Consider the following 17,242-nt stretch of genomic DNA (forward strand, 5'->3'; position numbering starts at 1 on the left):
CCTTCCAGCCCGCAGAGCTGTTGCTGTCGCCCTTATCCTTGAAGTAGGGCACACAGCGCACCATCCACTCGTAGATCTGGGACAAAGTGAGCCGTTTGTCCGGGGAGCTCTCGATGGCGCGGGTGATCAGGTCGGCATAGGACAGGTTCCCCCAGGCATTCCGCCGCGAGGAGCATTTCCTTGGTTGCCCAGAGCCCCCAGCCGCCCCCGGCTGCGGCTGTGGCAGTGGCTGCTGAGGCTGCAGCTGCGTCGGCGTGCCCCCACTCAGAGCGCCTGCGGCGGACGCTGGCCCCGACCCGAGGTCCTGCCCTCCTGGAGCCAGCAGCATGGCCGAATCCTCGAGGAGCAGCCCGGAACCCAGCGTGCTGCTCACGCCGCCACCGATCACCATGGCCGAGCTGGCTCGGCCGCCGCCGTCCTCGTCGTCTTCATCGTCGTCCTCCTCGGGGATCATGGAGTCTGCGGCCGTCTCCCCCGAGGGCTTGGCCGGGCTCGCCTGCAGCTCCGGCCTCTGCAGGGGCCACGTACAGGAGCGTGGCCGACTCTGTGGCTCGAACTCTGGGTCCAGCTCCACTTCGAGCGGAGAGAGCGGGACCGGGGAGGCTGGTGCCTCTGCCATCTTCGCCGCCTGCCCGCCGCCCGCGGCTTGGGCTCTTGCTCTCTCCTCTCGAGCCCAGGCTGGGTGCGGCGGGGGAGGAACGGGGCACCGCGAAGGTTCGAGCTCCAGCTACCTAGGGAAGCGCGAAGAGAGAGTTGGTTATCCTGTGTTGGAGCCTAGTCCGCGGAGACTCCTCGCCCGCGGCCGCCACCTAGAACGGATAGACCTGGGGACGTGCGTCCCGCGAACCTGGCGCAGCAGACGCCGCCCCCTGGCCTGGCCGCCCGGGAGACGCGAGCGAATCGACGGCCCCGCGCGGGGCAGCCCCCTCCCCCGCTGCCGTCGCCAGAACCGCAGGTCTCTCCCGGACTAGATGGCGGGGCGGAGGGGGGAGGGGCGTCCCGGGGGAGGGGTGGCCGCGCCATTAAGTGTGGGCGGCCTCCGGACCCCAACAGCTCCGCAGTGGTCGGAGGGCGAGCGTGCGTGCGTGCGTTTGTTTATGTTTGGCTCTGGCTCGCTCAAGTGCCTCCCGCGGAGGCGCAGGGCAAGTCAGCAGAGTCCTGGGCTCTTCTCCCGCTCCCCAGCCCTGCGATCCCCCCCACCCCTCCCAGGCGAGAGGCCCCCTAGGGCTGGCGCGGGCAACTCCCGTCTTTTCCTCTCCGCCCGCGGACCAGCAGGGAGAGCGTGGGGGTCTGGGTGCAGACCTGCCAAGATCACTTCCAACAAGAGAGAGAGAGAGAGAGGGCCGACCCCGCAGGACTAAGAAGATCTGAGATGTATTTTCTTGGGGACGTGGGGCCCTCCGCCCCCTTCCAGGTCAGAAACGGGAAGGAGGAAGCAAGTGGGAACATAAATCTTCCAACAGGTCGGGAAGCGCCAAATCTCTCGGACTGCATGAAAACCCGGACCAGCACCGTTCATCACCTCCTTGCTCCCGCTGCTGCCATCTTGACAGTTCCCCCTTCCCTCAAGTCCTTTAAAGACACTAGCGGGAGAGAAGGGGGGGAGCACACCGAGTCACGGGGAGGGAAAGGGAAGCGCCTGGCCCAGCTCGGAAACAGATCCGGAGTCACTGGAAAGGCGGCCGCCCCGTTGCAAAGCTCCGGCGCCTACCTCGGCTCCTTCCCTTCAGGAACGAGGCGGGAGGGCGTACGATTCCGCGCGAGCCCAGGGCACCGCGACGAGGGGACTCTCGGGCCGCCGCCGCAGCCCGCCGGAGGAACCGCCTGTCAGCCTGTGCTGCGCCGCCGCCTTCCACATTCCTCCTCCTCCCTTCCACGAGCAGGGCGGCCGCGGCAGCAGCACAAAGTTATAGCCACTCACAGGGAGCCTCAACCTAGGATGACGGCGGGGCGGGTCCCCGCCCAGGGGGAGGGCTGGGGCGGGGGCCGGGAGGGCTGCTGTGCGTGCGTGTGGGAGTGCGCGTGTGTGCGCCCTCGCGCCTGCGCGGGGCTGCGGGAATGGGGGCGGGCGCGCGCGGGTCGGGACTCGGCCGGCTCCGCAGCCCTCCCGGTTGGGGTCCCGCGCTCTCCTGGGGACCTCAGCGGCCACGCTGGCCCGGGACGGGAGGCCAGGTCAGACAACACACCACTGCGCGCCGCCCCGCGCTCTCAGCCTTGGGCCCTGCGTTTGGCTCGTGGGCCCGTGGCCTGCCCGTGGGTGCGTGGGGTCGGAGCCCGCCCCAGTATCGGGTTCCTTATTAGAACCTGACACCAGGGAACACCCGGGTTAAGCCGGCAGCCGCAGGTGACAAGGGTTACCTGGGCGTGGAAACACTGGCCGGCGAAGATCGCGCCGAAAGGTGTGTCACTGGACCCTCACCTGGGACACCCGGCGACAGTCGTGCTTCGCTTTTCACGGATTTTAAGGCTAAGTGGGAAAAGTGCAACTCAGGAAGAAAAGTGCAGTGCGCCCCAGTCCTGAACGCAGGAGCAGAAGATAGCTAACTGGAAGCGGGCAACAGTTTTCTTATGCTAAAGCAGCTGATTACGTGCTTGACTTTTCTAAGTCTATAGACTTCAGATCGCACCTTCACAATCCCTTATCCCACGATCCGTGCCTCCCGGCCGTACTGTGTGCTTTTCTGCGCCACACGCGACATGCATACCAAAAGTCTACCATGCATTCTGGTTCATACGTATCTTTCCAAACAAAACCCTCTCGGTCTCTGCAGCTAAAGTCTGGGCTCCGCAACAACCCAATACCCCAAAAGAGCCAGCCTAAAAGAGCCTGCAGAGGCCGCCCACCCCGGAACTCCGGCCTCCAGGCTTTACGCGTGATCCGTCACTCAAGTGACGTGAGGCCCCCGCCCCTGCACCAAGCTAGTTCGACGCGTACAAACAGATGATGTCATTGTCTCTACACGCGCGTGACCCCGGAGCCCTGCGCCGCATCGCCATTCGCTGCGCGGCTTCCTCGTCAAGCCACGCCGAGCGCTGACTGGCCGCCGCCGCCAGTCTCTGGGCTCCAGACGCCTCTCGCTCCTCTTCGCCCCCGCCCCCAGCAAATAATAAACAATCGAGTAAAATTGCAAGGACAGAGGGGAGGGAGAGCGAAGGCGCGCTGAGTGGCAGCCTTCGCCGCGCAGACAGCGGGAGGACTAGAGGAGGACTGTGCAGGGAGGAGGGAAAGGAGGTAGGGAGCGGATCTGAGCCGCACGCTCTATCAGGGCGAGAAACTTTGAGAACCTCGGCGAGGCCAGCTTGCTAGCACGGCGGGCTCTAGGACCCCAGGGCCCTGGCGAGACGGGAGGGGCGGAGCCTGGTTGCGCAAAGCCCGTGGGCGGAGCCCGGCGGCACGTGCGGGAGGAGGGGGCGCGTTGCACGGGCTCGCCCGGGACGCGCAGCCCCGGCGGCTGGCGCGCTTGTTTACCAGCACACGTGTGTGTTATTTTTGAGATGGAATGTGGGGCTGGCTGAACGGCTGGCGCGTGGGGCCGCCCGCGTCGGCGGAGGGACGCGGCGAGGCCCGCGCTGCCGCGGCCTCCCCGGGCGCTGTTTGCAAGGAAGCCAGGCTGGCCCGTAACCCGCTTCCCGCATAGCCCAGAAGTCCGGACCACGCATCTGGACGGCGAGATTCTCGCGCTGCCCAAGCAGCTGCAGAGACCAAGGGCGCAGACCGAGAAACGCTGCCTCCTTTGCGTGCTCTTGGGGCTCCTGCCTTCACCAGAACAAAGCAACTGCTTTAGATACACACCGGTGCACACACCTGGACCACAAGGTGGACACTTAACACCCTGCGTGGTCTGTGACCTTGCTACAAATATCCCCAGTCCTTTGGTGCAGGTTTTCGGGCTGCATGGCTCGGCCCATTTACGAATAAATATATTTCCATCACCTCGGCTTGTCTTCGGAAAGTGGAGCTGAAGAAAGGAATTCTGCCTTTTAGGGTTGCTATGCTACCTTAGGACCCGCCTCTGTCCTTTCCAGTCTGATCCACTAAATAAGCCCAGAACTTGATTTTGATTTACAGCCTGGCAATATAGATGGTGATGTGGGGTCACAAATTCAGCTTCGATTGCCTGTGCCTCAAATGAGTGGGGATTTGTGCAGAGAGGTTAGGGTTTATTACCTGGAATCTGGTGTTAGGCTCTGTGCCCAGATCCAGAAGGCCAGCTCACTGATACTTTGCAATGTGCAACGCAAACGCCAAAGACTTCACTCACTGTTTTTAAAACACCAAATATATATATATATATGTATATATGTACATATATATATACCATATACATATATGCGTGTATACATATATATGTCTAGATACACGTGTGTATATATAAATATATGTGTGTACATATATATGTATACATATATGTGTATATATATACATCTATATATGTATACGAGTGTGTGTGTGCTATGAAAGAAATCCATATATCTGTAAGTCTAAGCAGTTCGTCCCATTTGAGTACAGTGTATCCTAAGAGCATGCAGAAATTTGGGACTTTAGAAGAGTTTGTGGATTCACTGAGAGCATTCTGACCCTGAAGGTAGGGACAGATAGTGGGTGTTGGCCCAGTCGAATGCCTGCATTATCTTTAAGGTAGACTTCTTTTTTTATTGTTAAGACTGGGTGGGTCTCATGTAATCTAGGCTGCCCTTGAACTATGTAACTAAAGTCAGCCTTGAATTTCTGACCTTACCTCCTGAGTGGAGATGACAGATATGTGGCACCATGTCCAGCTAAAGTTTAAAAAAAAAAATCATCAAAACTTCCCCCACCTCTTACTGACAACGTTTTATATGTATTTTTTTTCCTTTGAATGATTTAAGGTGGTGATTATCCATTTTTATGTAATCCAGGTACTAAAGGAACAATATTTTAAAACTTTAACTTGAGTAAGGTGAATAAAAGCTGCAACGGGGCTAGGAAGGGGTACAGGCTCAGCCTCCTTAGGAACCACTGTGGTAAACTTAGCACAGTGCTCCCTGTAGGCAGGCGGTGGTGCTCCACTCCAACCCCACAGCCAAAATCCTTGGTGCTCAGCATGCTGCACACCAGAAAGTGCTTCCTTCCTTTTCTTCTGAGTTGGCTTCTGTTTTCCCAACAAATATGTGACCCAGCTAAAAAGGAGAGAGCTCCCAACCGGAAGGCATATGGCTGCTCCCCAGCCCTGCCCTCTCTTCTCTCAGCAAACGGGTCATAGTGGGATTTCTTCCTTAAACATTGTGTAGCAGCACTCAGCGTGAGTGTCCTGTGGGATGTCATTCCGGATGGACTTTTGTCCTCACTTGTTCCCCGAGAGAATCTCTGCCTTCTCCTGTCTTCTTCTTCTTCTTTTTTTTTTTAATACTTCTCTGTTTTGTAACTCAGGTTGGCTTCTTTTAAAAAGATTTATTTTATTTATACGAGTACAGTGTAGCTGTCTTCATACACCCCAGAAGAGGGCATCGGATCCCATCACAGATGGTTGTGAGCCTCCATGTGGTTGCTGGGAATGGAACTCAGTCAGTGCTCTCATACTCACTGAGCCATCTCTCCAGCCTGCCTCCTCCTGCTCTTGTTTCTCATTTGCTGTCACAGGCATGCCCTGTTAACATGCCCTGGAAATCTTCTAACTGCAGTGACTGCCTGCAGATCATTTGGAAGACAAGCATGGATCTAAGAGGACCTGGAGCCCCAACACCATTGGCATAAATGAGAGGATGCTAAATAGAGATGAGTTCTGCTGTGGCATTAGGAGCATTTGGTGATAAGAAAATTAAGAGTCCAAGCTCTTGAACTCAGCCTGACTCCTTCATTACCAGCTCTTGACTTTGGAGGGATTTTCGGCCCTGGAGACCCAGTCCCAGATTGGGTCAAGTAGCGTTATAGATTGAAAGCATTAGGGTTAGAATTACTTACTGAAGAGGTATCATACATGAAGATGGGGTAAGGAGATGGCTCAGCCTAGAACCGTGATTTCTGGCAAGTCTGGTGGCCTTTGGTCCCTTAGACGATATGATGAAAGGAAACTGAGTCAGTTCTGATGGTGCATGCCTTTCATTTCTGCATTCAGGAGGCGGAAGCAGGTGGATCACTGTGAGTTTAGAACCAGTCTGGTCTATAGAGTGAGTTCCAGAATAGCCAGGGCTATACAGAGAAACCCTGCCTCAAAAAACCAAAACAAAACCAAAAAAAAGGAAGAAAGATAAATGATTTCCACACATTGTCCTCTGACCTCCACATGCCCACCATAAAAGGATTGTGATTGATATATAGATATAGGTATGTGTGTGTGTATGTGTGTGTGTGTGGTGTGTATGTGTATCACACTGAGGACAGAGTGGCTTTGAAGGTTTTTTCCAACATTTGCCAGGCAAGTCAAAGGCAGGAATGCTGGAGACCCTAACATAGGAACCACTCTGTCACATATTCCCGTGTTCACTCCCTGTAGTGATTGGCTCCTTTCAAGCAGGAAGACAGGGCATCTACCTGATTCCACTGGAGGAGGCAGGTCCATCCACGAACCATCTGAGTTTCTCTCTGAAACATAGTGCCAGGGCAGAGACCATCCCTCTCATTCTAAAGGACATTGCTTCAGGTCCCACGGTGAGTGACAGCCTCAGAATCAGGTTCAGAGCATGTCCATGCCCACAACAGGTGTGTGACTCTCAGCCTTGCTCTGTTTCCTCAGCCGCTGCAGAGGAGAGGAGCTACACACAAGCCACTTGGCTGTGACAAAGGGAGTCAGAGCCAGCCAGTGGAGCCACAGGTCCCCAGCACTTCCACAGGCAGCCCAGAGCTGCGGGCTGTCTGCAGATCTGCCCTTGTGGCTGCTTTGCAGCTCTCTCGTGTGATTTCTAATGTTGTTGCCAGCGTTTTAAAGAAAAGAGGTTTACCTGAAATATAGATGTATAGCTCTTGAAATAGCGGAAGATCTAGTGACAGTGGCTTCTACACTCTGTCAGGCCTCCTGTCCATCCCTCATCTGTGCATCTTCACTGGTCTCTGGATGTTTGCTTAATCCCTCAACATGTACCTGACATTGTGTTGTGACGGGTGTTGTACTTTGCACTTCATCCAGGTAGTTGTGCTGTTTGGATGGACACTGGGGGCTGTTTACACCCCCAAAGGTACAGCAAGTCAAGCCTGCTGGAAAGTTCCCAGGTAAGTGGGATGATTCAAGTTCTCGGTTAGAGACAATAAGGTTCCCGGTTAGGGACCATTAAGATAAAACAGTTATGGGTAACACAACATCAGGACAGTCCGTTCGCCAGGCATTAAAGGATTTGTTGAAAGTAAAAGGAATCGGGCTGAAAAAGGAGACGTTAGAAAACTTTCTAAAGGTGGTTGATCAGGTGGCTCCATGGTTCCCTGTGTCAGGGCATCTTACAGGGCCTAGTTGGGAGAAATTAGGGCCTCGATTGCAGGGTGGGAAGTCCCCTATTCCTGTGAGTTCGAAGAAAGGTCGTGCTGGACTGGGTTTTTCCTAGGGGCCACTGAGGAGGTCATCCCCATGGAAGACTGAGGATCCATAATGGGTTCCTCAGTGGCCTTTCCCTCAGAGAAATTATAGGCTGCTAAAGAATTAGTTCAAGAACAGTTACAGATGGGCCATATTTGCCCCTCTACTTCCCTTTGGAATACCCCGATATTTGTCATTAAGAAAAAATCAGGGAAATGGAGGTTGTTACATGATCTTAGAGAGATTAATAAACAAATGGTCATTATGGGACCTATTCAAAGAGGTTTGCCCTTACCATCAGTGCTTCCAAAAGCATGGCCAGTGATAGTTTTAGATATTAAAGATTGCTTCTTTTCCATCCCCTTGCATGAACAAGATGCAGTAAGATTTGCATTTACTTTGCCTTCTATAAATCATGAAGAACCAGATAAGAGGTTTGAGTGGGTTGTTTTGCCCCAGGGCATGGCCAATAATCCCACTAGGTGTCAGCTATATGTAGATGCAGCCTTATATGAGGTTAGACAGGAATTCCCCAGAATAAAATGTTATCATTATATGGATGATGTCCTTCTGGCAGCACCGACGGAGGAAATGCTGGGTTTGGCATATAATACAACAGCTACAAAAGAGAAGGCTTACAGTAGCCCCTGAAAAGGTGCAGAAGGGCAAGGTCATCCATTATTTAGGAAGCAAAATAACAGAAATATATATAACTCCACAGAATATTCAAATTAGAACTGATCATCTAAGGACTTTAAATGATTTTCAAAAGTTGCTAGGAGATATTCAATGGGTTAGGCCTTATCTGGGTCTAACAAATAAGCAATTGCAATCTCTTTATGACATCTTGCCAGGAGCGACAGCCCTGGATTCAGAGAGAGTTCTTACAGAAGAAGGAAGGGAAGCCTTAAAGTTAGTAGAGAAGGCTATTCAAATTGCTGCTTTAAAGAGGAGAGAGGTTGATCTTCCTATATCATTGTGTATTTTGCCATCAGAAAATCAACCTACTGGAGTCCTCTGGCAGGGCGCTCCTTTATTATGGATCCATCCTAAAATTTCCCCCACCAAAGTGTTATCCTATTATCCTGCCTCGGTTGCCCAGTTGGCATTGCTGGGTTTACAGCAATGTGTGCAGCATTTTGGCACCCCTCCTGATAAAATTATTGTACCATATGATAGTAGACAAGATGAAGTGTTGTCTGCCACTGTAGATGACTGGGCAGTTTTAAGATGCAGTTTTTTTAGGCAAGATAGATAATCATTTTCCCAAAGATCCTATTTTACAGTTGTGTAGAGCTCACCCGGTAATTTTTCCTGTGATTACCTCTCGAGTACCATTGAAAGGGCTCCTCTAATTTTTACAGATGGATCAAAGTCAGGATGCGGAGCCTATTTAGTTCAAGGCTCTGTGCCTATAGTTTTACAATTCTCCCCTGCCTCACTGCAAGTTATAGAATTACAGATTGTGATTAAAGTTTTTGAATTGTATTCTGAATCCTTTAATTTAATATCAGATAGTCAATATGTGGTTAATGCTCTTGCTATCTTGGAGGTGGTTGGTAGGGTGAATCTTAGGTCCAGCATTGGGGATTTATTAAGTAAACTACAAAATTTGCTATCGTATAGATCCTCCCCCTTCTTTGTTCAGCATATCCGAGCTCATTCTGGGTTACCAGGTCCATTGGCTGAGGGTAATGACACAGTGGATAAGGCAGCACAAGCTGCTGTATTTCTGGCATGTCCTGCCCTCGACCTTGCTCGTGATTTTCATTCTAAATTTCATGTAAATTCTAAAACATTAGCCTCTCGCTTTGGGATCACCCGAGCAGAGGCCAGGGAGATTGTCAAGGCCTGTCGGGCCTGCGCTCCTTTATTACCTCAACCCTCCTTTGGAGTTAACCCACAAGGGTTACTCCCCCTACATGTTTGGCAGATGGATGTTACTCATTTTGCCAAATTTGGAAAATTACTGTTTGTTCATGTTTCAATTGATACTGCCTCTGGAGTCATTTTTGCTTCTTTGCACACTGGAGAAAAGGCCCATCATGTCATAGCTCACTGCTTTGAAGCATGGGGTGCTTGGGGTCAACCCAAAGAATTAAAAACTGATAATGGCCCTGCTTATACTTCCAATACTTTTGTTAGCTTTTGTAAGATGATGGGCATTCATCTTGTTCGTAGTATTTCCTATAACCCTCAGGGGCAGGGAATAATTGAATGTGCTCATCGTACCTTAAAAGAATGCTTAAGCCGGGCGTGGTGGCGCACGCCTTTAATCCCAGCACTTGGGAGGCAGAGGCAGGTGGATTTCTGAGTTCGAGGCCAGCCTGGTCTACAAAGTGAGTTCCAGGACAGCCAGGGCTATACAGAGAAACCCTGTCTCGAAAAACCAAAAAAAAAAAAAAAAAAAAAAAAAAAAAAAAAAAAAAAAAGAATGCTTAATAAAACAAAAAGGGGGAGTTGCCCTAGGGGCGACTCCCCAGGAACACCTTTCTATAGCCTTACTCTTAATGTTTTAAATAAAGATAAATTTGATTGTACTGCTGCAGAGAGATTCAGTAATCCTGATGCATCTCTGAAGGGAACTGTTATGTGGAAGGACGTGTTGGATGGCCAATGGCATGGGCCAGATCCAGTGTTGGTGTGGGCGAGAGGGTCTGTTTGTGTGTTTCCCCAGGACCGCTGCCAGCCATTGTGCGTACCTGAACAACTAACTTGAGTGCTGAAGGATGACCAGAGGTGTGATGCTGATTCTTCTGGGAATATTGATGATGGTGACGGGGTGCAAGAGTGAGGAGCTATGATGGGGCATCATGTTGGTGTTTCCAAAGCCGCTACCCTTGACCCATTCTGCTCAAGTGTTTCCTCGTTTCTTTACCTCCAATACATCTTTACAGCTACCCTTTTTACCTGATGATGAAGGAGGGCACCGGTGACTGAACCTCTCCAGCTTGCCCTGTGAGGGGTATAATGCTTTCAGCTTATTGTAAATATTTCTCAAGATAGTGCGTGTGTGAAATTGTATAATCAGACTGCTGCGTGGTTGGATAGACCTTTTAATAGTTCAACCCAAGCTAATGCTACTTGGATCAGAGGAACTTGGCCTGCGAGCATACCCAAGGGCAATGCTAGCATTCTACCCCAACCACGCTAGGCCCCGTTTTGCAGAGGCATATGAGACTCTTAGCCTCCGTGGACTGGATGTCAATCCCGGAAGGCTGCTTGGGCAGTGAAAAAGTATTTTACCTTTTCTCCATACATCAGTACCAAGCATAATCAAGTGTTTGCAGGTTATAATTGGACATATCAAAGCCCAGCACAGCGAGGGGCTAATAATCCTTTTAATATATGGTTGTTATGTGGGGTAAATGGAAGCTGTACTGATTTGTCACCTCTAAGTATACTGATGGGAGGGGCCTGGGGAAATGCTAGTTGTTATTGGAATGGGCCTGATTTGTTTGAAAATTCTGTGAGTGTTTTGGCTTCGAGAATCGTAGTAGTGATAATTGCTTTTATAGTATGTATCTGTATTTTCCTTGGCTGTGATAACCCGTATGCCTAGATTTGTACCCTGGCCAGTGCAAGCTCCATCTGTGATGACATTGTTTAGACCTAAAAGAGATTTTGAGATTACCGCTGCCATAGTCACAGCAATATTGCACCTCAAGGAATGGGCTGGCATAGGAGGGCTGGCAATCATCTGCGTTGCCACAGGAGTAATGGCCCTGTGGTGCATTTGCCGTATACAAAAAAGGCATACCCATGTGCAGGCATTGTTGACTCAGGCTTTTGCAGTCCTAGAGCTGGGACAATCTTCTCAAGTGTGGCTTGGCATGCTAGAGAAGTAGTCAATGACGGGTAAGACTCCCTGGAGGTGTTACCAACCTAAGACAGGGACCAGACCACTGCTGTCTGTCCTCCCGATGATGGGTAAGGAGCATTATCGCAGGGGGCAACCTAAGACAGGCATTCTCTCTGCCAAAATAATAAATAAGGGGGAGATGTGAGGAGCGGGTGCAGCCGCTGCCCCAAGATGGCGCCCGGTACGGCTGCCAGGTCTTATGACCTGTGTCTCACTTCCTCATTACCTCAGACATTATCCCAGCCACCTGCACTGCTCAGACGCCATGCCTCGTCAGCTTGCCTGAGGTGTCGTCATTTGCTGTGAACCAATGGACTGCCGTTACGTGACTGGGGTGATTGGGAGGAGTCAGTAGGGTATTTAAGGTGTGCCCTGGGGTTGTTCGGGGGATTCCCCTTTCTGCATTGCAATGCGAAGTGTTCCTGAATAAACCTGCTTGAAGAAGGACAACGTGGTGTTGACGCAACAGGTGGGCTTTGTGGGTGGGTAAACTGTTCTCCTGTTGCACTCTCGCCTCGAGAAAAGATGAGAGACAAACCCGTGTTCCTCGTCCACCTGTCAGGTGCCTACTTACATGCCCCGCATTGGAACCTCAAACACAATCACTTTATGTGCTACATAATTCAAGACCATATGGATGCATTCACTCCTCTTCAGGATATGGCGCGTCTCTTTGGTGCAATGTGTTGCGTGCACTAATGTCAAGTTTTCTGGAATCGTCTTATACTAAAGCCCATGGGGTGTATGATTTGAGGATCAAAGGTCATTAAATCTGATTGTTGCCTCTCCACCTGAAGGTGGAGTAAGCCTGTAAAACTGGAAGATGATGGAGAAAAAAAGGAAGTTTGGCCAAGTCTTTACATTTGATGTTAATGTCAGTTTAAAATTGTCAGGCTGTAACCCAGGCGTGGTGGCGCACACCTTTAATCCCAGCACTTGGGAGGCAGAGGCAGGTGGATTTCTGAGTTCGAGGCCAGCCTGGTCTACAAAGTCAGTTCCAGGACAGCCAGGGCTACACAGAGAAACCCTGTCTCGAAACCTCCCCCCCCCCTCAAAAAATTGTCAGGCTGTGGATGGACAAAGCCCATGCCTATGTAATAGCAAACCCAGGCATAGGAGTGGGAGGAGTTGAGTCTGGTCATTACTGACATGTGTGACAGACACTGAGTAAGACATGTGTGAGGAAGAAGTGTCAAGACCTCCAAACTGGGGGTGTTGATGAAAGCACAACTTCCCATCCGTGTGCACACACAGCACCCAGAGTCCCTGAGAATCTCACCGCTCCAGCTTTATCATTGGAAGGCTTGGTTTTCTGTTTGAGGTGAATTTTTTTCCCCAATTTAACACATTTTTATTTAACTTTCTCTCCATTTCCTTATAAAACAGTCATTTTCCACACTAGCCACTCTCTCCCCTAGAGGGGGGAGGGGTTGGGGAGGTTGGAAGTTGAGGTGACCTTTTAAGTCTGTATTTAAAATGGGCAATGAAGCCAAGTGAATAGTTACATAAATGTTTGCTCTCCTGGGACCCTCATTCTGCTTAGAGACTGAACATTTGTATCAAAAACTCCCAGATTCAGGCCTTGCTGCTCTCTCTCTCTCTCTCTCTCTCTCTCTCTCTCTCTCAGAAAGCCCTTGAAATGCAGGAATTTTGCCAGCCATAGAAAGACAAGTTGGGTCTTTTAATTTCTTCACTTGTTGACCACAAAAATGCATCACTGAAGAGGGAGTGGGTTGTCATGACAACTCTGACAGAAGCTCCCACGTGACACATGTAGATTTTGGAAAGGAGAGACCTGTGGCCCCCACAAGCCAACCTTTCTCAGTGGACAGCAGCAGAAGAAAGCCAAGGTGACAGACTGGTAAACTTGGAAACCAGTGTCATGCCACACCTAACAACCCTCCATTACTGACAACACTCACTTCCTTTAACTGCTACATTCAGGCTGGATTTGGAAGAAACCTGAGGTCCGCAGTGAAGGCCGTCTCTTCCCCACTTTTGCTTCCTACCCCATAAATTTGATATTATTGATAAATTGTTCTTCTAAAATAATCACTCCTCAAATAAACAATTAGACCAGTGCTCCCTTCACTAAATAAAAACAACTCTTGCTATGTGTTCAGCTAGACCTGCCTCTGGGTCACAACTGTAGTTTTACATTCAAGTGATCAGGCCTACGTTTATATCAATATGTTTTTACTGAGTCAAGGCAGACTCAGTAAATGGCAATGTGAGGTAGCTCGGAAAATGCCTTCTAAAATCCACAAGACATCTGTCCCAAGGAAATGTCTTTCTCTTAAATATAAAACAAGTTTATTAGCTTTATGTTACAACTTACCCAACATAAAACAAAAATATCACGCTATTTTTAATTATATTCATCTTTACCTGTTTTTTTTTTTTTTTCCAATTTGAGGAAGGCCCTCTGGTCTTCATCATTACCTTTCCCCTACTTGTTATGAAGAAATACAACTTACATATAGAGAACTGCAGAGCTGTTTCCAGCTCATGCTAATGATGCCGCTTAATGATTACAAAGAAACTCGGCAGCAGGGCCTGTGAGAGGGGCTCTGTGTCAAGGCACTGCCGAGGAGCCTGGAGACTTGACTGTGACCCCTGGGACTCGTGCAGAGGTGAAAGAAGAGAACTAGCTGCTCCAAGTTGTCTGATTCACACACACACACACACACATACACACACACACACATACACACATACACACACACCATCACACACATCACACATAGCACATACATACACACATGCTACACCATGAACATCACACATACATCACATACATACACTACATCTCACATACATACATACATACATACACACACCACACATTACATACACTCCACACAACACATTACATACACACACACCACACACATCACAAACACTACATACAAACATACATCACATATACACACACCACACCACACACATGACAAATATATCACATACACAGGGCACACATACACATAGCACACACAGACCACAAACATCACAATTACATAGATGTGTGGGCACATACACATCATAAGCATACACATATACAACATACCACACATCACGGACATACAAGCACACCACACACATCACAAACACACACACACCATAAACACACACACACGCACACACACTGCACAAAATTGGGCTATTTCCCTTTTGTGTTTTCTCCTTTTAGTAACTATGGGCTAAAACAATTCACACTTAGCTGTTACATCTTTAATCTTGGCGAAGTCCAATATCCCCGAAAAGGAGATCAGGCTCTCCTCCTGCCATAGCCAAGGAGACTGAAGGTCTGGCCAACCGTATGGATGGACCACATTCTCCTCACATCACCTCACAGCTACATCCCGCCTCCTGCTTCCCTCCTCATCCTCTGGTGGGTTGGAATGTCACCTGTGGCCCAGTGAGCCCCTTGCTGGGGACCATGGCCCTGGCCTCACATGCACCCAGCTTTACCTAGGCCACTACATTCCTCTTGTCATAAAGAGATTCTCCCAAAGACTTCCCACTGCTTAAACCAGTTGGTTCTGTTCTGTTTCCTTCTTAGCAGCCCACTCCTTCCTCCTTCTGCATCCCCTCTCTCACTGGGCTTACTTGAAGCCTATGGTGGTGTCTCAATCTCTTCAAAAAGCATCTGTTGAGGCCGGGCAGGCCTCACTGCAGGGGAGAACTCTGGACCAGGGCACCTGCTGGCACTCTGCTTCACCCCAGCTCACCTGCTGCATCCTGGTCCTCCTCTATCAAAGTCACAGTGTCCTCCTCTATAGAAGGCAAGGGCTGCACTAAAGGCTCTGGCCCTGGGATCTAGGACTGTGCCCCCAGTTTCTTTGGGGAGGGAGGATGGGGAGGGTAGAGCAGAGGCTCCAGCCCTGGGATCTGGGACTGAGCATCTCCCGTCTCTTCAGCAGCCATTATCAATCTCCTAGCTGCTCACTGGCTCTTCATGCTTTAGCTGTTTCTGGTCAGTAACTTGAGGTCTCCTTGCTAAGAGCCATGGTTGCTATTGTCCTGCAGACTGGAAGCTCCGTGCAGCCAGCGAGGGACAGTGTGTGATTGTCTTTGTATGGCACACACAGCAGATGCCAAGTAGCCATGAGAAGGGTGGGGAGAAAGGAGGGATGCTGACCACTGAGCTCTTCCACCCTGTGATGTCTCTGGGCAAAGAAACTGTCCACTGTTAAGCCACCCTGAGATGCCACTCAGGTGGCATCAGGCCCTGTCCTGAGATGCCACCAAAAGCAATCTATGACCTTTTATACAGTCAGCACCTCACGATGGGAGCCATAGAAAGTGGCATTACTTACATGAGCCCCTTGCCAGTGCCTGATGCAGTCATGGCCACCACGATATACGATGCGGAGTATGTCTCCCTGCAAAGAGCGGAGAAAATGTTACAATTGAGTTAGCAGAATTCAGTGTGCCTTCTGCTTTTTAAAAATTCTTGGCTACAAGACAGCCTGCCTTCTGTCCAGCCAGCACTCCTGTGAGCTAACCTGTTTGTATTCCTTTCCCATAGTGAGCTGGGGGTGCACTCTGGGAAGACCTCGTCTTCTTTACCAGGGTCCAGCTCTGGGTTCTGCTAGAGATCCTGATGTCCAGTGGGATTTCTTGCACATCTGTGCTGTCCGTGATTGGTCCTCCTGCAGCCCAAGCCCCGCCTACAGCCTATGCCTCTGGCCCCAGGGAAGCCTTAGACAGACAGCCTCTCCTGGGGTCAAGGGACACAGACTCTGGGCACTGACTGGACTGGGTAGTCAGAGTGGGATGCTGTTTTGTTCCTTCTAAGTTATACAGGGTAAGAGGGCAGAATTCTAGGTGGAGGAGTCACGTATGTTTTCTGTCATGCTGAAGTGACTCTAACATAGCTCTGTTATATGGTTAACTCTGAAATGTACCCCCAAGCTCATGATTTGAGTATCTGCCCCCCCCCCCAGCCAGGGGGATTGTGAGGCCTAGCTGGCAGAAGTGGGTCACTAGGGGTGAGCCTTTGAAAATTAGAGTTCAACTATGGGCTCTGGTCTCAACCTCTATGGCCTGGTCTGCTTAGGAGAATAGTGGCCTTTGACACCATTCCTCAGGACTTCCTGGCCTACCCAGCCACAGTGGGCTTGAAAATGAGGCTGTCAACTAAACACTTCTTTTGGCCAGGTATAGGTCTGCAGAGGTAACCAATAGAAATTCCTCCTTTGGCTTCTTCTGCCTGCAGGCTTGGGTTTCTCAGGTACCTGGGAGCCAGGGTTCTGAAGGTGGCTGGGGCTTTGAGCGCTCGCTGGCATCCTGCTGCCCTCACTAGGCTGGCAAGACCTAGAGGTCTGACTACAGGTGAGCTTCCTTCTGGGTTTAGGGGTTGCAGGGGTGGAGCTGTCCAACCCAGAGGATCTATCGCCCTCTTCTGGCCTCCTCAAGCACTGCATGCATGTGGTATACATACATACACTCAGGCAAAGCACCCGCACACATTTTTTAAAAACAAAACAAACAAACAAACAAAACAATAAGTAAGTAAACAAAGTCAAACCAGAAAAGATTTAAGTCCAAAGATAGGGGATGGGCTCATCTCTCAGTTTTGCCCAGCCTGGCGACTCAAAGCAGTTGCTGGTCTGTCTCACTGAACCCACTATCCCCGCCCCCACCCCAGTTACTGAGCTTCCAGAGACAACTATGGGGAGGAAAAGTTTCAAAAACAAACAAAAAACAAACAAACCAACAAACAAAAAAACACACAAAAAAGTTTCAAGGCCAAGACATCACTACCTTACTATAAGGATAACAGTTGCCTCCTGTGGTGCTATTGCCAAGCAGCAGTGGGAGGTTGTGAGAGGGTGGGGGATGAAAAGGAGGAGATCCGAGAGGGTGGGAACCAGGAGGAGACCTGTTGTGA

The 17,242-nt window shown here is 50.3% G+C and overlaps 1 protein-coding gene across 2 annotated transcripts in view; it reads right to left on the reverse strand.

Moving 5' to 3' along the window:
* Foxo3 (forkhead box O3) overlaps positions 1-1,881 on the reverse strand; it is a 94,851-nt gene extending 92,970 nt beyond the window's left edge. Inside the window, exons 1-2 of one of the 2 annotated variants that reach the window (NM_019740.3) lie at positions 1,712-1,881; positions 2-727 (exon numbers count right to left, since the gene is read on the reverse strand). In NM_019740.3, the coding sequence (NP_062714.1) occupies positions 2-619 (618 nt within the window). In that variant the 5' untranslated portion in view covers positions 620-727; positions 1,712-1,881. Of the gene's footprint in view, position 1; positions 732-1,711 lie in introns of both variants that reach the window. The other variant, NM_001376967.1, reaches the window with a different exon arrangement.
* Positions 1,882-17,242: the final 15,361 nt, after the last annotated feature.

The sequence above is a fragment of the Mus musculus genome, chromosome 10 (genome assembly GCF_000001635.26).
Source record: "Mus musculus strain C57BL/6J chromosome 10, GRCm38.p6 C57BL/6J".
In the NCBI taxonomy this organism is placed as follows: domain Eukaryota; kingdom Metazoa; phylum Chordata; class Mammalia; order Rodentia; family Muridae; genus Mus; species Mus musculus.